General features: G+C 37.8%; 1 protein-coding gene across 1 annotated transcript; it reads right to left on the bottom strand.

The window, feature by feature from the left end:
• Window positions 1–2,110: 2,110 nt before the first annotated feature.
• Window positions 2,111–18,673, bottom strand: bcas1 (brain enriched myelin associated protein 1). Its single transcript, XM_020051379.2, has 14 exons — window positions 18,297–18,673; window positions 17,970–18,014; window positions 17,668–17,752; window positions 16,125–16,549; window positions 12,606–12,797; window positions 11,292–11,351; window positions 9,525–9,581; window positions 9,078–9,113; window positions 6,910–7,131; window positions 6,153–6,194; window positions 5,658–5,795; window positions 5,451–5,531; window positions 4,335–4,541; window positions 2,111–3,949 (listed from the first exon to the last, which is right to left on the bottom strand). Exons 2-14 carry the CDS (start codon window positions 17,994–17,996, stop codon window positions 3,896–3,898), a joined length of 1,626 nt encoding a protein of 541 aa, XP_019906938.1. The 5' UTR covers window positions 17,997–18,014; window positions 18,297–18,673; the 3' UTR covers window positions 2,111–3,895.
• Window positions 18,674–19,508: the final 835 nt, after the last annotated feature.

Raw genomic sequence — 19,508 nt, 5'->3', positions numbered from 1 at the left:
TACTTTTTTAGAATCAATTTAGTGATCACCTCATTCTGAGGTTCTGAGCACTCTGAATTTTGCTCTAAAATGCACCATAAAGTGTGGGACCTTATATGGATAGGTGTGTACCTTTCTAAATAATTTCCAATCAACTGCTTTTGATGATTGAGTGGACTTCAATCAAGTTCAAGAGACATTTCAAGAATGATCAAAGGACACAGAATATATCTAAGCTTAATTTGGAGAATCATTTGAAAGGGTCTGAATATACAGTGGGGAGAACAAGTATTTGATACACTGCCGGTTTTGCAGGTTTTCCCACTTACAAAGCATGTAGAAGTCTATAATTTTTATCATATGTACTATTCAACTGTGAGTGACGGAATCTAAAACAAATCATATTGCATGATTTTTAAGTAATTCATTTGCATTTTATTGCATTACATAAGAATTTGATACATCAGAAAAGCAGAACTTAATATTTGGTACAGAAACCTTTGTTTGCAATTACAGAGATCATACGTTTCCTGTAGTTCTTGACCAGGTTTGCACACACTGCAGCAGGGATTTTGGCCCACTCCTTCCTACAGGATCTCTAGATACTTCAGGTTTCGGGGCTGTCGCTGGGCAATAAGGACTTTCAGCTCCCTCCAAAGATTTTCTATTGGGTTCAGGTCTGGAGACTGGCTAGGCCACTACAGGACGTTGAGATGCTCCTTACGGAGCCAGTCCTTAGTTGCCCTGGTTGTGTGTTTCGGGCCATTGTCATGCTGGAAGACCCAGCCACGACCCTTCTTCAATGCTCTTACTGAGGGAAGAAGGTTGTTGGCCAAAATCTTGTGATACATGGCCCCATCCATCCTCCCTTCAATATGGTGCAGTCGTCCTGTCCCTTTTGCAGAAAAGCATCCCCAAAGAATGATGTTTCCACCTCCATGCTTCACAGTTGGGATGGTGTTCTTGGGGTTGTACTCATCTTTCTTCTTCCTCCAAACACGGCAAGTGGAGTTTAGACCAAAAAGCTCTATTTCTGTCTCATCAGACCACATGACCTTCTCCCATTCCTTCTCTGGATCATCCAGATGGTCATTGGCAAATTTCAGACGGGCCTGGACATGCGCTGACTTGAGCAGGGGGACCTTGCATGCGCTGCAGGATTTTTAGTCATTGACCAGGTCCTGCCGTGTAGTTCTGGGCTGATCCCTCACCTTCCTCATGATCATTGATGCCCCACGAGATGAGATCTTGCATGGGGCCCCAGATCAAGGGAGATTGACCATCATCTTGAACTTCTTCCATGTTCTAATAATTGCGCCAACAGTTGTTGCCTTCTCACCAAGCTGCTTGCCTATTGTCCTGTAGCCCATCCCAGCCTTGTGCAGGTCTACAATTTAACCCTGATGTTCTTACACAGCTCTCTGGTTTGGGCCATTGTGGAGAGGTTGGAGTCAGTTTGATTGAGTGTGTGGACAGGTAACAAGTTCAAACAGGTGCAGTTAATACAGGTAATGAGTGGAGAACAGGAGGGCATCTTAAAGAAGAACTTACAGGTCTGTGAGAGGCAGAATTCTTACTGGTTGGTAGGTGATCAAATACTTATGTCATGCAATAAAATGCAAATTAATTATTTTAAAATCATACAATGTGATTTTCTGGATTTTTGTTTTAGATTCCGTCTTACAGACCTCTACATGCCTTGTAAGTAGGAAAACCTGCAAAATCGGCAGTGTATCAAATACTTGTTGTCCAGACTGTTCATGTACATATTTGTATTCTTTTTACTCATAAGATACTTAAGGATAAATATAATCTTTATCGTACAAGCATGCTCACAGTACTTCAGATTATCTAGTAATAACATTTGCCTGTGAATATTTTTCTTCTCTAAGTCTCAATTTAGATTTATATTTTCAATGAGGTGTGGCTCAAAATATAAGACAACTTGGCTTCCTACTTCAATCATGCAAGATAAACTTGTTGGGTCATGTCCATTTCAGTCAGTGTAGCACTTGTTAATCCTGTTTGACGATAACGTTCACTCAATATAGTACTTCATTTAAATTAACGCAAAAGAAATATGATTAATTCAAGGAACAAGGAAACAAATGCTGTAAACATATTTTCTTCATACAGTTAGAGATATATAGATTTAATAAACAAATAGTTTGTTAATATCGTAGCATATCTGTGAAGGTTGGCACAGGAAGTAATCTATTTGCAGATTCAGTCCACATAGATACAGAAATAAATAGACATCATCACCAAAATGAATAAGATTTCATACAAGCACACATAATGTATGTAAAGAAGTGCAATCAAATTAAAACAAGACAAGAGTACCACGTTGACCCCCCCCTTATGATGCAACGCCCCTTGTCCACTCAGTATAGTTTTGTAAATGTGGGATTTCTATGAGAAGACAATTTCACCTTTTTAGTCAAAACTGCACCATTGTTGTCTGAGATATCGCATGACTAATATCCCTGAGCATGTGTGCCAAATGTTTTCACTTTGAGTCAAAGAGATGAAGCTACATAAACCTGTGCCACTTATAGAATGGTCATGTTGAGTCTTGACAGTGTTTACAATAGGTGTACCACATTTTGATACTATATGAAAATATCCATGATTGATTGATTTGCATCCATGGGCCAGACCACGCTCATACAAAGTTCATGGTGAGTAGCAGCCATTTTGTCTTAGGTACCAATTTGAAATATATTGTGTTCAACAACTTTGTCCATTAATGTGGTATATCCGATTTTCTGTTGATTGGCTATTCACAGAAAAGTAGCATTTTGTCAGATTTTCAGAAATTTAAGAATGGCGATTCAACATTTAGGACCTTATGGATTGTTGGAATATATGGAGTCAGACCAATGTACAGAATTATATGATTTCAGATTAAATGGCGAAATAGGCATGACTTTGCCAAGTTAGCTTTTTTGATCGCTTATAGTGCCTCCAACTGGCCAATCAGTGTAGTTAGGTGTTGCAAGAACAATCATTCACCCAAGTTAAATAAACATTGTGAAAGTGGTGTCTAAGATATATGTGACACCAATCTGAGACTAATCTATAGTCCTATTCTTGATTTCATGATGGAGGACAGCTAATTACCATTCTTAGTCAATGAAATGTTATTCATGGCTGTGCAGCATTAGTTGTAGACTACCAGATAATCTGTGTAGTTTATGTGTAGTCCAACAAATGTAGTGATTGTGATGTCTCTCCATGTAAGATTATAATCATAAATTGTAATTTAAGGATTGGTGCACTAATTTCGCATTAGTGCACCATTCCTTTAAAATAGTACATTGTAAAGTGCACATGTTTAGGGAAAATATTATTATCTTGTCATGAACAGGAACCATTTCGCCAAATCCTTCATTACATGTTGAGTATAAACATGTATATCTCAAGCTGAGTTTCATCCATCTCTTCTCCAAACCATTCTACAAACATATGTGAAACCATTTTGTGTACTATTAATTCTTTCAGACTAGTTATGTAGGTAAACAAAGTGAAATAATAAAACATCAAGTTATACATTGCATTAGATTATTAGATACAGTATATTAATCTCTAAAACCAGTGTAAATGTATCATTTACAGAAAAAAAGAGATCACGTTTGAAAGCAAAGGCTATAGAAAATAAGTCAAAGTACACTATTTCCTCTACCTCTCAAACCTTTAAAACAACAAATATATATGACCTCCTTCACAACAAACACCTATCTTAAATCCTCAACAAAGACTAGACCAAGCCAGTCCACAGTTTATCCTCTTTCCCTCAAGCACATGCTTTTATCACCACAGCGATCAGTTGATCAAACAAATCAAAAGTTCATTTCCAGAAGATTTTTTAGGGGCAGAAATATGGTACATGAAGAATTAAGTGGCATTTTCTTTCTTATTTGGTCTTCTCTGGTTCTGTTTGTACTCCTGCATCTGACTGGCGTTTCCCCTGTAAGAAAAAGAAAGGCAGATTTGACTCCTTTGACCCTTGAAATTTTGACCCTTGAAATATGAATGATTAATAGTTCCTCACAGAAGTATTCATCACCCATTGGACTTCCTCACATTTAATTTCATTGTTAAAACATGAAATCAAGCAAGAGATTTTGCCACTGATAAACACAAAAAAGTATTGCCAAAGCGAGAAATACATTTTACAAATTGTTCTGAATTAATATCAAATACATTTGACATTGATAAATGAGACATGGGGCAACAAATAGAACGATATAATAATTTTCACAATTTCAGCATGATATTTTGACCTCATGGTGAGTTTAGAAAACAGGGCCATCTGCTGGTGATTAAGGGCACAATTGGCTAGTTAAGCCTACCAGGTTTTTGAAGAACAAATGGATGGAGTTCCTCTTCTCCAGCCTCTTAGAGAGGACAGGGGTATTCTCCCCATCCTCGGGGGGCCCTGACACAGGCTTGCTGTTCACAGCAGGGGCTTCAGGGATCTTTGGTTCCTCCTTGGCTACACTTGGGCCAGCTATGACTTCTGCAGCTTGGGCAGGAGCTTCCTTTTTGGGCTCAGCAGCCTGATTGAATTAGGACAAATTGCATGTCTATCGACAGTCTGGTGTCATAGACCAGAGGTAGCAGAGAATATGTAAATCTGAGACTCTAAAATTAGTATATGATAAGTTTGCTATGATTTGCTGGGAGACTTTAATTAGTACAATATGTTATATGTGGTAAGGCCACCAGTAGCAGTGATGTTGTTTTAGATTTAATTAGATTGTAAGTTTTTAAATTGTGGACAGGTGGTTAATTCTCAAACTAGGACTCCAATGGTTGAGTTTGAAAAATGTACATATTTTTAAGCCTTTCCCAAAAGTAACCGTTACCTTAACCGTTAGAAATGGATGCTTAATCCTAACACTAACGTTAACCATGGAATTTGTGACATCAAACGTTTTGCAAATTAATAAAATAATCATACATTTTGCAGATTCGTAACATGTCAAACATTTTGATAAATTCTTAACATATCATGTTTTTCGTCAAACACGGTACCACTGCAATTTCTTTGGTAGCCCAATGTAATGTCATGTGACCTAATGTAACATATCTTACCAAAATGGATTATACTATTGATTCCAATTTCATCAAACATTTACTCCTGAAACCATGTTGCTTTTGAGGATCCTAGGCTTAATCTAAAGCTGTATTATGACATTTCCTCCCCAAAATTAATACATCGATGGCAGAATACAAAAGCATAAATGAAAAGCTCAGTTGATGCTATGAAATAGGAGGTTGTATGACGGAACTCCTGGATAAATGTAAAAACTGCTTTGGCTGAATACCGAATGACAAATTTCATTAACTGGTGCTCTCACAAAGTAATTGTTGCTCCAACACTGTGTAAATTAGTAATACCAGCATAAGCTGAATATAATGAGGACTTGTTAATTCCACACTCGCTGGCAGATATCATCATTTACCCCTTTGAAAGGTTTCTTGAGGAATCGGACTCCGCTTGTTGAGGCCACCTGGACTTTTGAGGCCATTTGGTTTAGCAGGTCCTCAAATTATCACACCATTGCATTATTTTTTGTCACATTTACAAATGTTCCGGTTTTACAAAATTGTTTCATATGTCATTCCCATTGGGGACCAAAATGAAGAAAGAGTATTCATGTCTGCCTTACCTTGGGCTTGAAAAGGGAAATGGAGGCAAAAGAAGAAGCTTTTGTTGAAGCAGCCTTCTTGTCCTCCTCCAGTGAAGGTGACAGTGGTTCTGGCTTTGCTGAGGCCTCCAGGGTGGCCGTCTTTGAGGCGTCTATCTTCTTGGTCAAAACAGCATAAACAAAGACTTAATTATGAACCATGATCAGGATTAAGGGAGATGTTAGGACCCATGAGAAACTCAAGTCCACCACCTGAAAGCAACAGACAAGAACCCACCAAACCACTAAGACAAAGAAGAGGGGGATACATATATCTACTCTGGAAAGAGATTATGTGCTTTGCCACGTAGGAACACCATATTTATGAGATGGATGAGATGAATGTACTACAACTTTGACTGACTACAGTAACTTGTAAAGTAGCTGAACACCCTTATTCGCCATGCAACCCGACAGAAAGAGAAACAGGTGGCACGGTGAGGATGGAACGTGCTTAAATTGTTCTCTGTTTTTTACCTGTACTTCAAGAACTGTCAGGGGCTCCACTGTCTCTGCTGTCTGTGGGAAAGCAGAACGCTGTTGATCTGGACCTGACCTATAGTACACTAAATATGTTGGGCTGCATGACAAGTCACCGTGATTGATTTGAAAGATTGAAGTAATGAAATGAAAAGTCGGTCTGGTGTTATAACGGTTGTTTCTTTGTGTGGTAACAGTTGTGGTTTAAATGAATTAGAGTATTTCAGATGTTGTTTCTATGCAATAGGGTTAACAATTTTGTGCAGATGTAGTCCATTCTCCACAGGCCATGACTCAGTTCAGCTGATTTCAGCCCTGTTTAAAAGGCTGTTGATTCCTCATTGAGAATCACATCAGCAATGAAACTCCAGAACATTTTGCTGAAAGTGTAACATTAAAAGACTGCTTCGTTTGGTTTCTGCACTGACTATCTGCTCAAGAGAAAGGGCAGCATTCTGTATGGGGTGGGTTCTTATCCACAAAATGTAATGGTTTTAATATAGTTAGATTAAATGATAGATGTCACAGTGAGCTTTAATGTTAGTTTCAAAATGGCTGAATTGTCATTACCGCTGCTGCAGGCTCGGCAGGGGCACTGGCTCCACGAGTTGACTTAACTTTGACTTTAGACTTGAGGCCAAGCAGTGCCTCAAATTAATATTAAACTGTTAAAATCTGACAGATACAGTGTAGAAATTATATTATGTTCATATTTATTTATTGAAATTGCTGTGTGGTGCAGGAATTGGCCTACCTTTTTGCTAAAAAGTTTGCTGAATGGGCTGCTGACTTTAGGCTTGGTGGCATCTGGCTCTTTAGCAGCACCCTTTTGTTCTTCCTTTGGTGAGTTTGTCACAGGTTGGGCTGCTAGTTCTGCTTTAACCTCCATTTTAGGTGGCACTGGAGCTGGAGGTGGGGGTGGTGGGTATGACATTCCTCCTTTGGCTGCTGTTGGAGCATCAACTACTTGTGCAACCTACGCCAGAGAAAAGCACAATGGAAAAGGTATACAAATTTTACTTTTTAAAAATAACCAGTTAACAGCACAAAAAAATATGTATTTAGTAATTGTGAAAGGGACACTCATGAGCCATTAAGGGTCCTTATTACTAATTAGATTTGGAACATATTAGGTCAAGGTATTTCGCACAATTTGATGACATCCTGTTTTCAATGCTACCTACTGTTTTTGCACCTGGCATTCAAGTATCTTTAGCTTGGCTGGTGGACTATTCTGCAGATGGTTGTGGCTGATACAGCCACGCTTACCTCTTGGAAAGGGTGTCGTTATTTAATAGTAGCAGATATTTCTAGTAACCAGTGGGCACAAACAGATTGCTTCATAAAGTTGTAATCATTCCACCCGAAAATAGTCTGCGTGCCCTTAAGCGTGTCTTCTCAACATTAGCTCCTTTTGATCGGTTGTATACATGTCAGCAACTAGCTGGAGAATATTTTGTGAAACTTCATGTTAGCCAACTATCAACTGGTTAGTTAGATAGCTAGCTTTTGGTGTAAACTATTCAATCAATGTCTTGTGTGCTGAATACTGGTACGTATTCAATGTTACATCTGCTTCACTGGTAATCCAGAACATTATTCACTGTTGTTTAATATGACTGGCTGGCTCAGCTACATTGTTAGCCTTAATAAAATTCTGCCTGTTAATCCACAAAAAACCCTATAGCCACACGGAATGCCGTTATATTTGTGTCTTTGTCAAATAACACTACAGCAGCCCAGGTGGTGAAAATACATTTTTCATCTGAAGCTTGTAGGTTGCCTACGAGCTAGTTTGTACTGTATGAAGTAGTAATTAACCGGTATGCACTACAGCTAGTACATAGGCTACTAGTTTTCACCTACTATGAAAAAGGTGAAAGGACCATGGATCTCTCTCTGCACAAATGCTACTTATATCTCCGACACCACTGAAACAATTTTGGCAAAATTTGGACAAATGAAGTAGGTCATAGTGATCCTGCATTTACAGAACAAAATATTGGTCAGTTGGTGGCACTGTAACAAGCAATTGAAAAAACAATGTTTAAAGGTTAGGCTTGTCTCCCTCATTTGAACTAAAGCCATAACATTGAATACATATGTAGATCCCTCTACACACAAACAATAAATTTGCCAGTGTCGAGCATTTAGAATTGTTTGTAAAAACGCTATGCCTCCTGCATCACCGATCTGCAGAAAACTCTCAAAAAGTTTAAATAACTTCCCACCCGAGATAGGCTTACAATGTATGGTATTTTTTCTAATGTCCACAAATACTTTCATTCTCTACAGAATATACAAAATATAGAAATGCAATAACTTCCCCCTTTACAATAAGTTGAAGCTCAACACAGGTCAGTCACAGTCATATGGCTCACAAACAGTGTGATTATGTCACTGTGATATTTCTGTTTTGTATGTTTTAATAAATTTGCTATCATTTCTAAAAGGTTTTTGCCTTGCCATCATTGGGTATTGAATGTAGACTGATGAGGACAAACATCTATTTAATCCAATTTAGAATTTGTCAGTATGTTAACAAAATGTATAAAAAGTGAAAGGGTCTGAATAGTTTGCAAATTAACTGTATGTTACTTGATTCACAAAATGTTATATTCAATAAATATACATACTATGCAGTGTCCAGAAAGTACATATACTACCGTATAGATATGGCTGTAGTTCAGAAAATACTATGATTGAACAGATCATTCCTTCTGGTTTTAAGATCAAAGGGAATCCCCAAATTAGTGTAAGTTGTTCTGGTGAAGAGCGTCAGCCACATGACTAAAGTGCAAATCTAGAACTTGATATGTTTCTTGAAGATGGGTTCTAGGTTGTCAGAACCGGAATGCAATGAGACGGTATCCTTCGGCTCCTCAACCTCAGTCTTATTTATTCACAGTATTCAGTACTCACAGTAGTTGTCGCTGTTGGGTGGGGTTCCTTCTGTGACTTGTGACAAGAACAAACAATAGTTAAGACCGGCTGTGGCATATCTTGCTACATTTTTCTTGTAGACACACTATGTAACCAATTGAGCTTCTGACAACATTACAGAAGATTATGTTGTTACGGCAGACTGCTGACAACACTAACTACTTGTTTCAGGTTGAAGAATCATTGGCTTGTTTAACTCAGACAGTATCGGACATAATTGGTATTCGATAACAGGGAGTTTTTCTGCTGTATTCTAAACCAGTATCATTAAACCACAAGCATTCCACTCACTGGTTAATATGTTGCAACTGAAACGTAACATCATTAAAACGTACACTAGATGTTAATGTTAATGTTGAATGACACCTCATGGTGATGAAGATGATACATTTTGAGAATGAGATGCTTCTGTTGTTAATATTTCACCTTTGTTGGTGTAAGCAGTGAGAAAGATGTTGTCTTTCTACTGAAGGTAAAGTAAGGCTGTGGCAAGAAAAGCTTTCATTATTATTATAAGATGGCTTCCCCAAAGGCATTATATTAGCCTTACACACAGAAATTGTAAAAATGTAGGATCTCTATATAATTGTATACGTACAACCCTGTTTCTAAAAAAGTTGGGACGCTGCGTAAAATGCAAATAAAAACAGAATGCAAATAATTTATCCCTGTATTTAATTGAAAATAGTACAAAGACAACATATCAAATGTTGAAACTGAACAATTTTATTATTTATGGAAAGATACATACCCATTTAGAATTTAATGCCAGTAACATATTTTTTCAGAATTGGGACAGGGGCATGTTTACCACTGTGTTGCATCATCTCTTGTTATAACAATGCTCTTTAATGGTCTGGGAACTGAGGAGACCAAATGCTGTTGTTTTGAATATGAAATGTATTCCCATTCTTGCTTGATATAGGATTTCACAGTTCAGGGTCTCCTTTGTCGTATTTTTCGTTTCATAATGCACCAAATGTTTTCAATGGGTGACAGGTCTGGACTGCAGGCAGGCCAGTTTAGCACCCAGACTCTTTTACTACAGAGCCATGCTGTTGTATTATGTGCAGAATGTGGTTTGGCTTCGTCTTGCTGAAATAAACAAAGCCTTCCTTGAAAAAGATGTCATCTGAATGGCAGCGTATGTTGCTCCAAAACCTGTATGTATTGTTCAGCATTAATGGTACCTTTACAGATGTGCAAGTGACCCGTGCCATGTGCACTAATGCACCCCCATACCATCACAGATGCTGGCTTTTGCAATGTCTGCTTATAACAGGCCAGAAGGTCCCTCTCCTCTTTAGCCCAGAGGACGCGGCATCCATGATTCCCAAAAATTATTTCACATTTGGATTTGTCAGACAACAGGAGAGTTTTCCACTTTGCCTCCTAAATGAGCTCGGGACCAAAGAAGGAAGACGTATTTTTAGATCTTGTTTATATATGGTTTCTTCTTTGCATGGTAGAGTTTTAACTTGCATTTGTGGATGCAGCGACATACTGTGTTCACAGACAATAGTTATCAGAAGAGTTCCATGAAGTGATGTCCAATACAGAATCATGTCTTTTTTAATGCAGTGCCGCCTGAGGGCCCGAAGATCATGGCCATCCAATATCAAATCAAATCATTATCCAATATTGGTTTTCGGCTTTGTCTCTTGCGTACAGAGATTACTCTGGATCCTCTAAATCTTTTAATGATTTTGTGTACTTTAGATGATGAGATCCCCAAACTCTTTGCAACTTTATTTTGCCTGGGCAGTCTTTCACAGAGTGGTGAACCCCTCCCCATCTTAACTTCTGATAGACTCATCCTCTCTGGGATGCTATTTTTATGCCCAATCATGTTACTGACCTGTTGCCAATTAACCTAATTAGTTGTGAGATGTTCCACCAGGTTTTTTGTAGCATTACACAACTTTTCCGGTCTTTTGTTATCCCTGTCCCAGATTTTGTAACTTGTTGCTGGCATCAAATGGGCATATATATTTCAAGGAACAATAACATTTCACAGTTTCAACAATTGATAGGTTGTTTTGTACTATTTTCTATAGTTGAAATTATTTTTACATCATTGCACTCTGTTTTTGTTACGTTTTACACAGCGTCCCAAAGTTTTCAGACACAGGGTTGCATTAATCTAATGCTTTTGCCTAATGTATTATGCTGTAAATAACAAGATATGTTTACCTGGTCTGTTGCAACATCAGGGGTTGTGCTGTCTTGCTTGTTTTTTTTGGTAGGAGTCATCTGAGTAACATACAAGCACATATTGAGTGGCTGTGTACAATCTTGAATGTTGTAATACAGACAGTACAATATTGGGTTGCACTTTATTTTGGGAGTACCAATGTCTTTCTGTAGATGTTCTGTATTTAGTAATACTATCAACAAGCATTCAAAAAGCCTTTAGTTAACTATATTTTGATGATGAATTGCTTGCTAAGGTTAGGGTTAGGTCAAGAATAAGGTTTAGGGTTAAGGTTAGGGTTAGGGTTTGGATAGAGGTTAGGTTAAGGCTTAGGGTTAGTAGATAGGTAAAATGTCATCAGATAATCTTTAGAGAATCTACAGACACACTTTTGGGAATCTCAGAAACAAAATGCTAACCATTACTGCAATCTCAAGGTGTTTATTTTGACAAATGACATACAGGGAACAGTGACATTTCCGTAACACAGATGACTTTCAGTTTTTAATATGGCTATTTACATATTTTCTAACCGATACCACACAAAGAGGTCCATGGCAAACGCACATACAGTACATGCTCTCTTATTGTGACAGCCATTGTGCTCCGGAGATGGCGTAGGCCTGCCCTTGCTCTGTCTTCACGCATCTCAACTTCCAATGGCACAGGCCTCCCTTGTGAGCTCAGACTACGAGATGAACAAAAGACCACCACATTCCCGCATGTTCAAAGGATTTGATTAGCATGGAACTGGGGCTATATGTTAACTCTTTAAGGAGGCATGATTCCAAAAGAAGGCATGATGAAGAGAAAAGACAATAGCTGCCTGTGTAATGATTCCTTTCAAAAGTGGTCACTCTTTTATTGCCTCAAGCCGCTTCTATGCACATTTTCACGCACAGTGACCAAGATTACTGACAATGCTACAGTATACGTTCATACAAAGATATCACTGATGGACTGTTTCTCATTTTATTTCTGTGCTCCTGAACAGAAGATTAGAATGACCATACATACCACAGTGATATTCAGAGTCTTGGACAGAATTACCATAGCATTATGGCAATCTTTCTTTTTAATACTAAATAAATGATTATCCTTCGATAGTGTTTGTAATGTTTTAAAAGGCAACAAGTGTTTTTGTCAAAGGTTACAAATGTTTGAAGTATTATTCCTCTTTTATAGAAATGTATTGTAATTTTTTTTTTTTTTAAACAACCATGAGGCAAACATGTCAATTGAATTCTGGAACTAACTGTTAAAACAACTCAGTTATTTAAAATAAATTCAATCAAATGGAAATGTATACTTACTAGTGTTTTGAAGAAGTTCATAACTGAATTCTTATCTGCTTGACTCTCAGTCGCTTGGCTTTCCTCTAGTTTTTCCTGTAGGTGAATGCTTTCCTGGTCAATATCAGGGTGTTTGACCTCCTCTTCCTCTAGAATAGGGTTGGGAGGCTCCTCCAAAGTATCTGGATCCTGTCTCGCCTCAGCACGCGGCTCCTATAGACAACCAACAGGAATCAGAAGGGGGAATGTGTTGGAGCTGTGCAGATCATATGCAAGCAACCAGTCTGTTATATGAGGCACTGAGATGGGAGCACAATTCCAACCGTGCCTCTGCCTACTCAGGGCAACATCAACAATCATCCTTTTATTAATGTTGGTTTCCACCCCACACTCATTGATATTCAGCAATGTTAGACACTTCTGTCTTTTTGCTGTGTGAAATGTCAGCGAACTCAAATGCAATATTTGTGGATGGTGATTTTCGAAGAACATCCCGATACTTATCCAGTGATATTAAATCTACTGAATATTCCTTACAATATGATTTTTAATTAAACAATGCTCATTCATCATCTGGGCTTGGCTCCAGTTATTGAACAATACCATCTGTTCAGCCGGACCAACAGTTGACTCTATCTAATATGTCTGCACATCCCAAACCCCCTCTATATAAACTTAACAGACTGATATACACACTGGTACAATATTTAAATATATAATTGAATTTAATACGAATAGTAAATATACATAGGAGCAGATACAAGTAAAACATGAATACATTCCAACCTGCACTTCCTCATAAAAGCCTTTTTGGTACTGTCTGCAAATGCTTTCAGTGGTTGTACTGTGGGGGAACCCCTACAGGTTATTTGAGATACTATGTGAAAGGGTTATTCAAATAATCTATAAAAATTATTTTTGAGAAGTGAACCCAAAAGGCACCCCCCAACCCCCAACATTTCATTTTGATAAAATAAAATAAAACTGTTGGTTAATTTGGAATATTAAATATCTACTCTGTGATTAAGATATTGTTTTGTGTTCCTTTAGGGGAATCCTTTGTTTGGTTCAGTTTTGGTATGTGGTTTGGTTTTGGGAGTTGTTGTTGACTGTACCACCAACAAACTTACTAAGATGCAATGCCTAAATACATTATCTGTCTGAAAAAGTAATTACCTGTGTTTCATAGACTCATTTTTGCAAAACTGTGAATTCAATTGTCTTCAATAAATAAAAGAATACAAAAAGACAGAAGTATGCAATAATCATGAGAGCTAAAGTTTCCACCTAGACACAGAGCAATATCTTTCTCTTCCAGGTGTAGAAAGCTGTAAGCATATGGGCATGTGTATTGAATATGTGGAATTGAATTGGCACCAGTGAATGAATCCTGCCCAGATTGTGCTTACTTCTAAATATTTATATTAATCTGATTTGATGCATACGGTTTCATGAAAATTAAATGAAAGGACAATTACCCATATTTTGGCACATTTCATATTTGTATTTTCAAATTTTTCACATAACTATTCACTTCACTGTCTTTATCTTTTTGCAAACAGTCATGATTTTACAGCTTTGACAGTATCACTAGGTTTTTATTAATTTATGTTTGGAGAAAGCAGCTATATATTCACACTGCAATTACTGTTGTGCCAAATGCCACATAAATGTGGGTTTTGTGAACAGCGTTGCGAAAAGCAACAACATTGTTCTACACAATTTGTGTGACATTCCATTATAGACCTTTGCCTTAGTGTGTACATATTCCTCCACAATGGTCCCTGTTGTTGATTTTCGGGATTGTATTTGTGCTTATCCAATGCAAACTCTAAGGTATTAGAATTCATTAAATGAAATGTTATGTTACTGAGAAATAATCCCTGCCCAAAATGTTCTTATTTTACTAATTCTAGAATATTCAATGAAATATGCAAAAATGAGAGTATGGTTCGATAATCCTGCAGTTTTTGATAGTTAACCAATTTATCTAAACATCACCAAGTCAAGTTTTGAGTAAACCTCTTTTGAAAATGACAGCATTCACCTAAAAAGGCTTGCCTGTGATTGAGAAAAACTGTAAAAGAATCTGTTGAACCAGATTTAATAGCAAACATCGAAGGTATGATAAAAAAAAAATATTCAAACCATGTAACTTAATCAAATAAGTTTAACAAAACAACAAACGGTACTTCAATTCAGCAAATATATGCATTTTTCACAGTGGAATAATAATTTCTTCACAGTGCAATCTAGATGCTCTTTATTCGCACCTGGCTATTTTGATGTAGTTCTCTCTCCCAGACTGACTGTGAGTGTAATGTAAATGGTGCGTCCCTCTGTAGACACCCCAGCCTCCACACTGATAGGCCTATATGTTGACTCTTTAATGATTTTCATACAGGCTGATTGTAGATGGCTTAGCAACCTCAGTGATGCTGTAGAATCTCCAGGAAATGTCTTGATCATTCTTTTGTCTTCATACTCCTTGTGGTCTTGCTTTTCTTGTGTTATGGTTTCTTCAGACTGACAAATGTCCTCTAATTGGGTAGTGGTGTCTTCGTCCACATTTAAAGTCTCTGTTTCAGCTGGGACCTCTTGATTTTCAGACAGATGTTCTTTAAGAATTGCCTTTGCATGATTAGATTTACTTCCATACTTCTCCAACATCACATAAAGAGAGCTGCACCTCTCTTTTTGAAACGGACTGGATTCAGATTGTTCTGATTCGGTAGTATCAACATCTTTTATCCCTTGTGGTTCTTCCATCATTTCAGGTGGGTTTGCACTTCCCACCGTGGGCTGCTCAGTACTAGTTGGGCTCGATTCCAGTTCTTCAGCCATTGCTGACTCTGTAGCTGCTACATCTTTAAGAATATCTGCTATTTTTTCAAGCTCTTCTAGTTCTTCTGCCATGGCTGACTCTATGGCAGGAACATTATCATGAACATCTGCAGTCTCTTCCAGCTTGTCTTCGGATGCATTGTTTTCCCCTGCAGGTCTTTCTTCTGTGACATCTTCACCGATAACCAGGTCTGTTGTTTCCTTTTTGGGTGGGCTGATACAATGCTTTGGGCTGACACTCTTGTCCGTAAGCTGCTCCTCATAGGCTTCAGTGGTTATTTCACTGCCATCTGCCACAGACAAATCAGGCAGTGGTGGAAGTTCACACTCAGCCTCCTGAAATGGGAATCTGACTTCCAGTTGCAATGGAAACAAATGTGGAGCCTTCAAGATTTCCCAATCCGGTTCAGTGGAAGATGACAAGGAAATGATGCCTTCACTTGTCTCCTTTGTAATAAGAATTAACAGGGATGCTTGTTAGATTCATAGAATGTTTTGTTATACACTGGGAAATTTAAGAATTACCTGTTGATTCCGTGATATTACTGTAAGTGAATGTTACAAATTAACAGTATATCTTACATTACCGTGATAAACAATTTACTGTAGATTTTAATATTTGGGCACAACGATAAAAAAGAAAGGAAACTCATGCCAATCCATTAAGAAGTCATCACTAACAGCCTGGATACTTACAGCCTGGATACTTACAGCCTGGATCCCCTCAGTCACTTTCTCAGAGACAGTCGGATTTACTGGGGAACTCTTACTGTCCTCAGCAGCCTTTTCCTCTACGGCCTCCTCCATTTTAGGGTCTGGATCAGGGTTGGGTGTGGGCTGAGGCTTAACCTTTTTCTTGAGTAGCTTATTGAAGATGTTTACTTTTTCTTTCAAATCATTTTTAGGCTCTTTCTCTTGAGGGGCTGGTTCAGGCTCCGGTGTGGTTTGACTTTTAGCATCGTGAGTCTCTGGTTCTGCTTGTGGAACCGTCTTGATGACAGGCTCCTCTTTCACAACCTCAAGCCCAGGGCAGCTGCTGTCTGGCTCCACTATAGCTGGCTCAGCAGAGGGAGGCAGTAAGGGAGGTGTACTGTTCTGCTCCACAGCTGTTTCACAGGTAACTGCAAGAGTTAGGTCAATTGGTTGGTGTGACAGGAAATAAAGTACCGGGCTTTACCAAGCTTTATATGATCTATTAGATGTTATGTAATACATAATTTAGTGTTGTAAATAGTATGAAACTTTACCAAAGGAGTTTCCTATCAATATTGTCCCTATGACTAATCACTGTATTGCTAGGGTCATTACCCTAAGCTCAGTGTTAGCACAGCTTTTCCTTGATCTGTATGTGAAACTAACATGCTACTTGAGACATTAGTTGGTGTGAAACTAATTGCTCATATGGAATGGATTAATAATATCAATACTTTAACCCCACAAGGCCTGCAAATCCTGATACTTGACTGTCTATCCAGTGAGACTATATACACATTGACAGATCAAACATCTGTTCTTCTTCCTTTAAAGGCTACGCCTATAGTTAACAGTGATCACCACCCAGCAGTAGAGACTATTTACAGAGACTTATGACAGATTTAAATTGATCCTGACTAATCCAACAATTGATTGCAAGGCCAGCGACTGCTACTGTCATATTAGAGCTAAACTTTAACATCTAGCTATATGTATATACTGAGGTGTTGCAACCAGTTGAGGCCAGTGTTTTGGGTATTGATCATGGGGTAACAATCAGATGGCAGCTGAAGAAATTAGAGGGTAAAATACTCTGCACCTCACAGGTGGTGACAGAGGTCTAAGAAGCTATTCTGAAGCAGCAAGCTAACCACAGTTCCTGTCCTGACTGTGCAGCTAGCTGACAACAGTCTAATGTAAACTAATGCCATAAATGCCCGGGGAGAAGGGAGGTATTATCAGCAAGGATTTCTACATCTGATAATCAGATGAGTGAGCGTGCCGTCACACATGTTGACCCATGCGTCTGGCTGGTTGGACAAACAGTTTGGGATAGAAGCTAAATGAATGTGATGGATGTCTAGGAGGAAGACTCTCTTGAATCTGTTGCAAGTTGTTGCGAAGACACTTGGCTACAGTAGATACAATAGGGTATGATGAAATTGAGCAAAGGAGGAAAATTGGGTGAAATTTACAAAATATCAAAAAAATACATGACAATACTCAAAGCCACACATGAAATTGATTTGATTTGTTAAATACTTACCATCATTCTCCGGGTCATTGGATGAGATGCTCATAGCATGGCCATTCAATCCTCCATTCTGGTGCTTCTCATGAGGCAGTTCACTCTAAGGGAAGAACAATTCTCTTCTCATCACATCAGTCATTTCATCACTTTTCACAAGTCACCATCATTACTGCATTTTGGACAAGTAATACCCCGAAAATATAAAGCCACTTCTACTAGAAAGTAAACACTTCCATTTGGTTAAAAATCAAACAACTGTTCCAGTTATCATTCCAAATATTACACATGCCTTTAAAGTAGGCTGATTTCAACAATACCGTGTTTTTGGAATGCTCATTGCCCATCTTGACCACAGTTGAAACCTGTAGAAGATATGGTCAGTGCCTTGGCATATGTTTGGAATGTTAACTCGATTCTTGTATCAAATTGGTATATATTTGAGTCTAACAACCAACCATGAATTAAATAATATGCAATAACATTATTATGAAGAGCAATAGACTATAGGCTACTCCTCTTGAATAAATGTTCAACAGTTGAAGAAAATAAATTTCGATTTGATGGCTATGGAAAAGCAATATAATATAATGCCTAAAATAATACAATTTAAACCAAAGCTAATAGTCTAAAATATTATGTCTTACCTTATTCAAAGTCCTTAGATGAGTAAAAACAACAGTAGCCCACAATCCTGTTGTGAAAGTAGTTTGTTTACTACAGTGTGTATGTAATATTCCAGCTACAAGTAGGAGCAAAATGTCAATTGACTAGCAACTTTCCAACCTGCCCAGCTAAGTATATATACATAAGTGTTTTGACCTGTTCTTAAATGGGTGGGGCTATCTCTTACTAATCCAAAAAGGGATCTATGTGAATGACCTAAAACACAACTGCAGCAATAATAATGCAAACTGTCAGAGCTCCTCTGATGTACTCAAGCTAATCTATTGATTTCTCTCAGAAAATGTCTAAATGAAAACATGTTGATGAGCTTAGCTTTGACAGACTCACTTTGATGACATTAACGTACATCTCAAAGAACCCAGGATAAACTACAGTGCAGTAAACTCATGACTATAAGGTGTGGTCAGGATAGAAACAGGATGTGATTGTAGGATATGTGGAACCATGGGAAGCATTGCTTATTTGCTTTGTGGGGCACCAGTCCAAATAGCTGACACATGGTGCTAACTACTAACTTTCATATTAAAGGACTAATTCACTATTATCAAAAGTAATATTAGATTATTCCTTACCATGCCTAGTACACAAACTGGGAGAAACTGCACTCAATTTCAAATATCAAACTTGCGTGCAAGCATAGCTAATGTTTTGAAATCCTAACCTTTGATTAATATTAAGTTGATTTAAAGTGACTTATTTAACTAAACATGCCCTTACAGGTGGTTTAAGTTAACAATACCTCTTTAAAGATGACTAAACCAGGGATTACAATTTATCCTGGACCATAGACAACTTGAAGGGTGAAGAACAACCTAATATTCCTTTGTAGAATAATGAAATAGACCTTTAAACTGTAATACACACAGCTTACATAAAGCTTCATGTTACAGTGTTTTAATTTGGCTACAGGATTTAATTACTTCATATGGCAAAAACAATATTGTATGACCACAATCAAAATGTTTGACTGTGTTTCAAATAAACCAACAGTTAACAGAGAGCATATCACTAAATAAATATATGACGATGTAGAGTTTATTTAATTTTTTTATTGGCTCGAATGCTAAACTAATTTTAGCTCAATGACATTGACATAATGTTAGAAATAATGATCCTAGCAGTGTCTTACTGTTAATCAAGACATACACAGGTTTCTATAATCTAATCAACCA

The sequence above is a fragment of the Esox lucius genome, chromosome 12 (genome assembly GCF_011004845.1).
Source record: "Esox lucius isolate fEsoLuc1 chromosome 12, fEsoLuc1.pri, whole genome shotgun sequence".
NCBI lineage: Eukaryota > Metazoa > Chordata > Actinopteri > Esociformes > Esocidae > Esox > Esox lucius.
The sequence above is the reverse complement of the archived record's forward strand: the minus strand, read 5'-3'. Positions and strand labels throughout refer to the sequence as shown.

Coding starts and splice junctions, on each gene's coding strand:
- bcas1 (XM_020051379.2), bottom strand. CDS start 17,996: ATGGGCAATGAGCATTCCAAAAACACG. Junction 5,796..6,152: donor TGACAGTTCTTGAAGTACAG/GTAAAAAACAGA, acceptor GTTTTGACCAAG/AAGATAGACGCCTCAAAGAC. Junction 4,542..5,450: donor TCAAGAAACCTTTCAAAGGG/GTAAATGATGAT, acceptor TAATTCAATCAG/GCTGCTGAGCCCAAAAAGGA.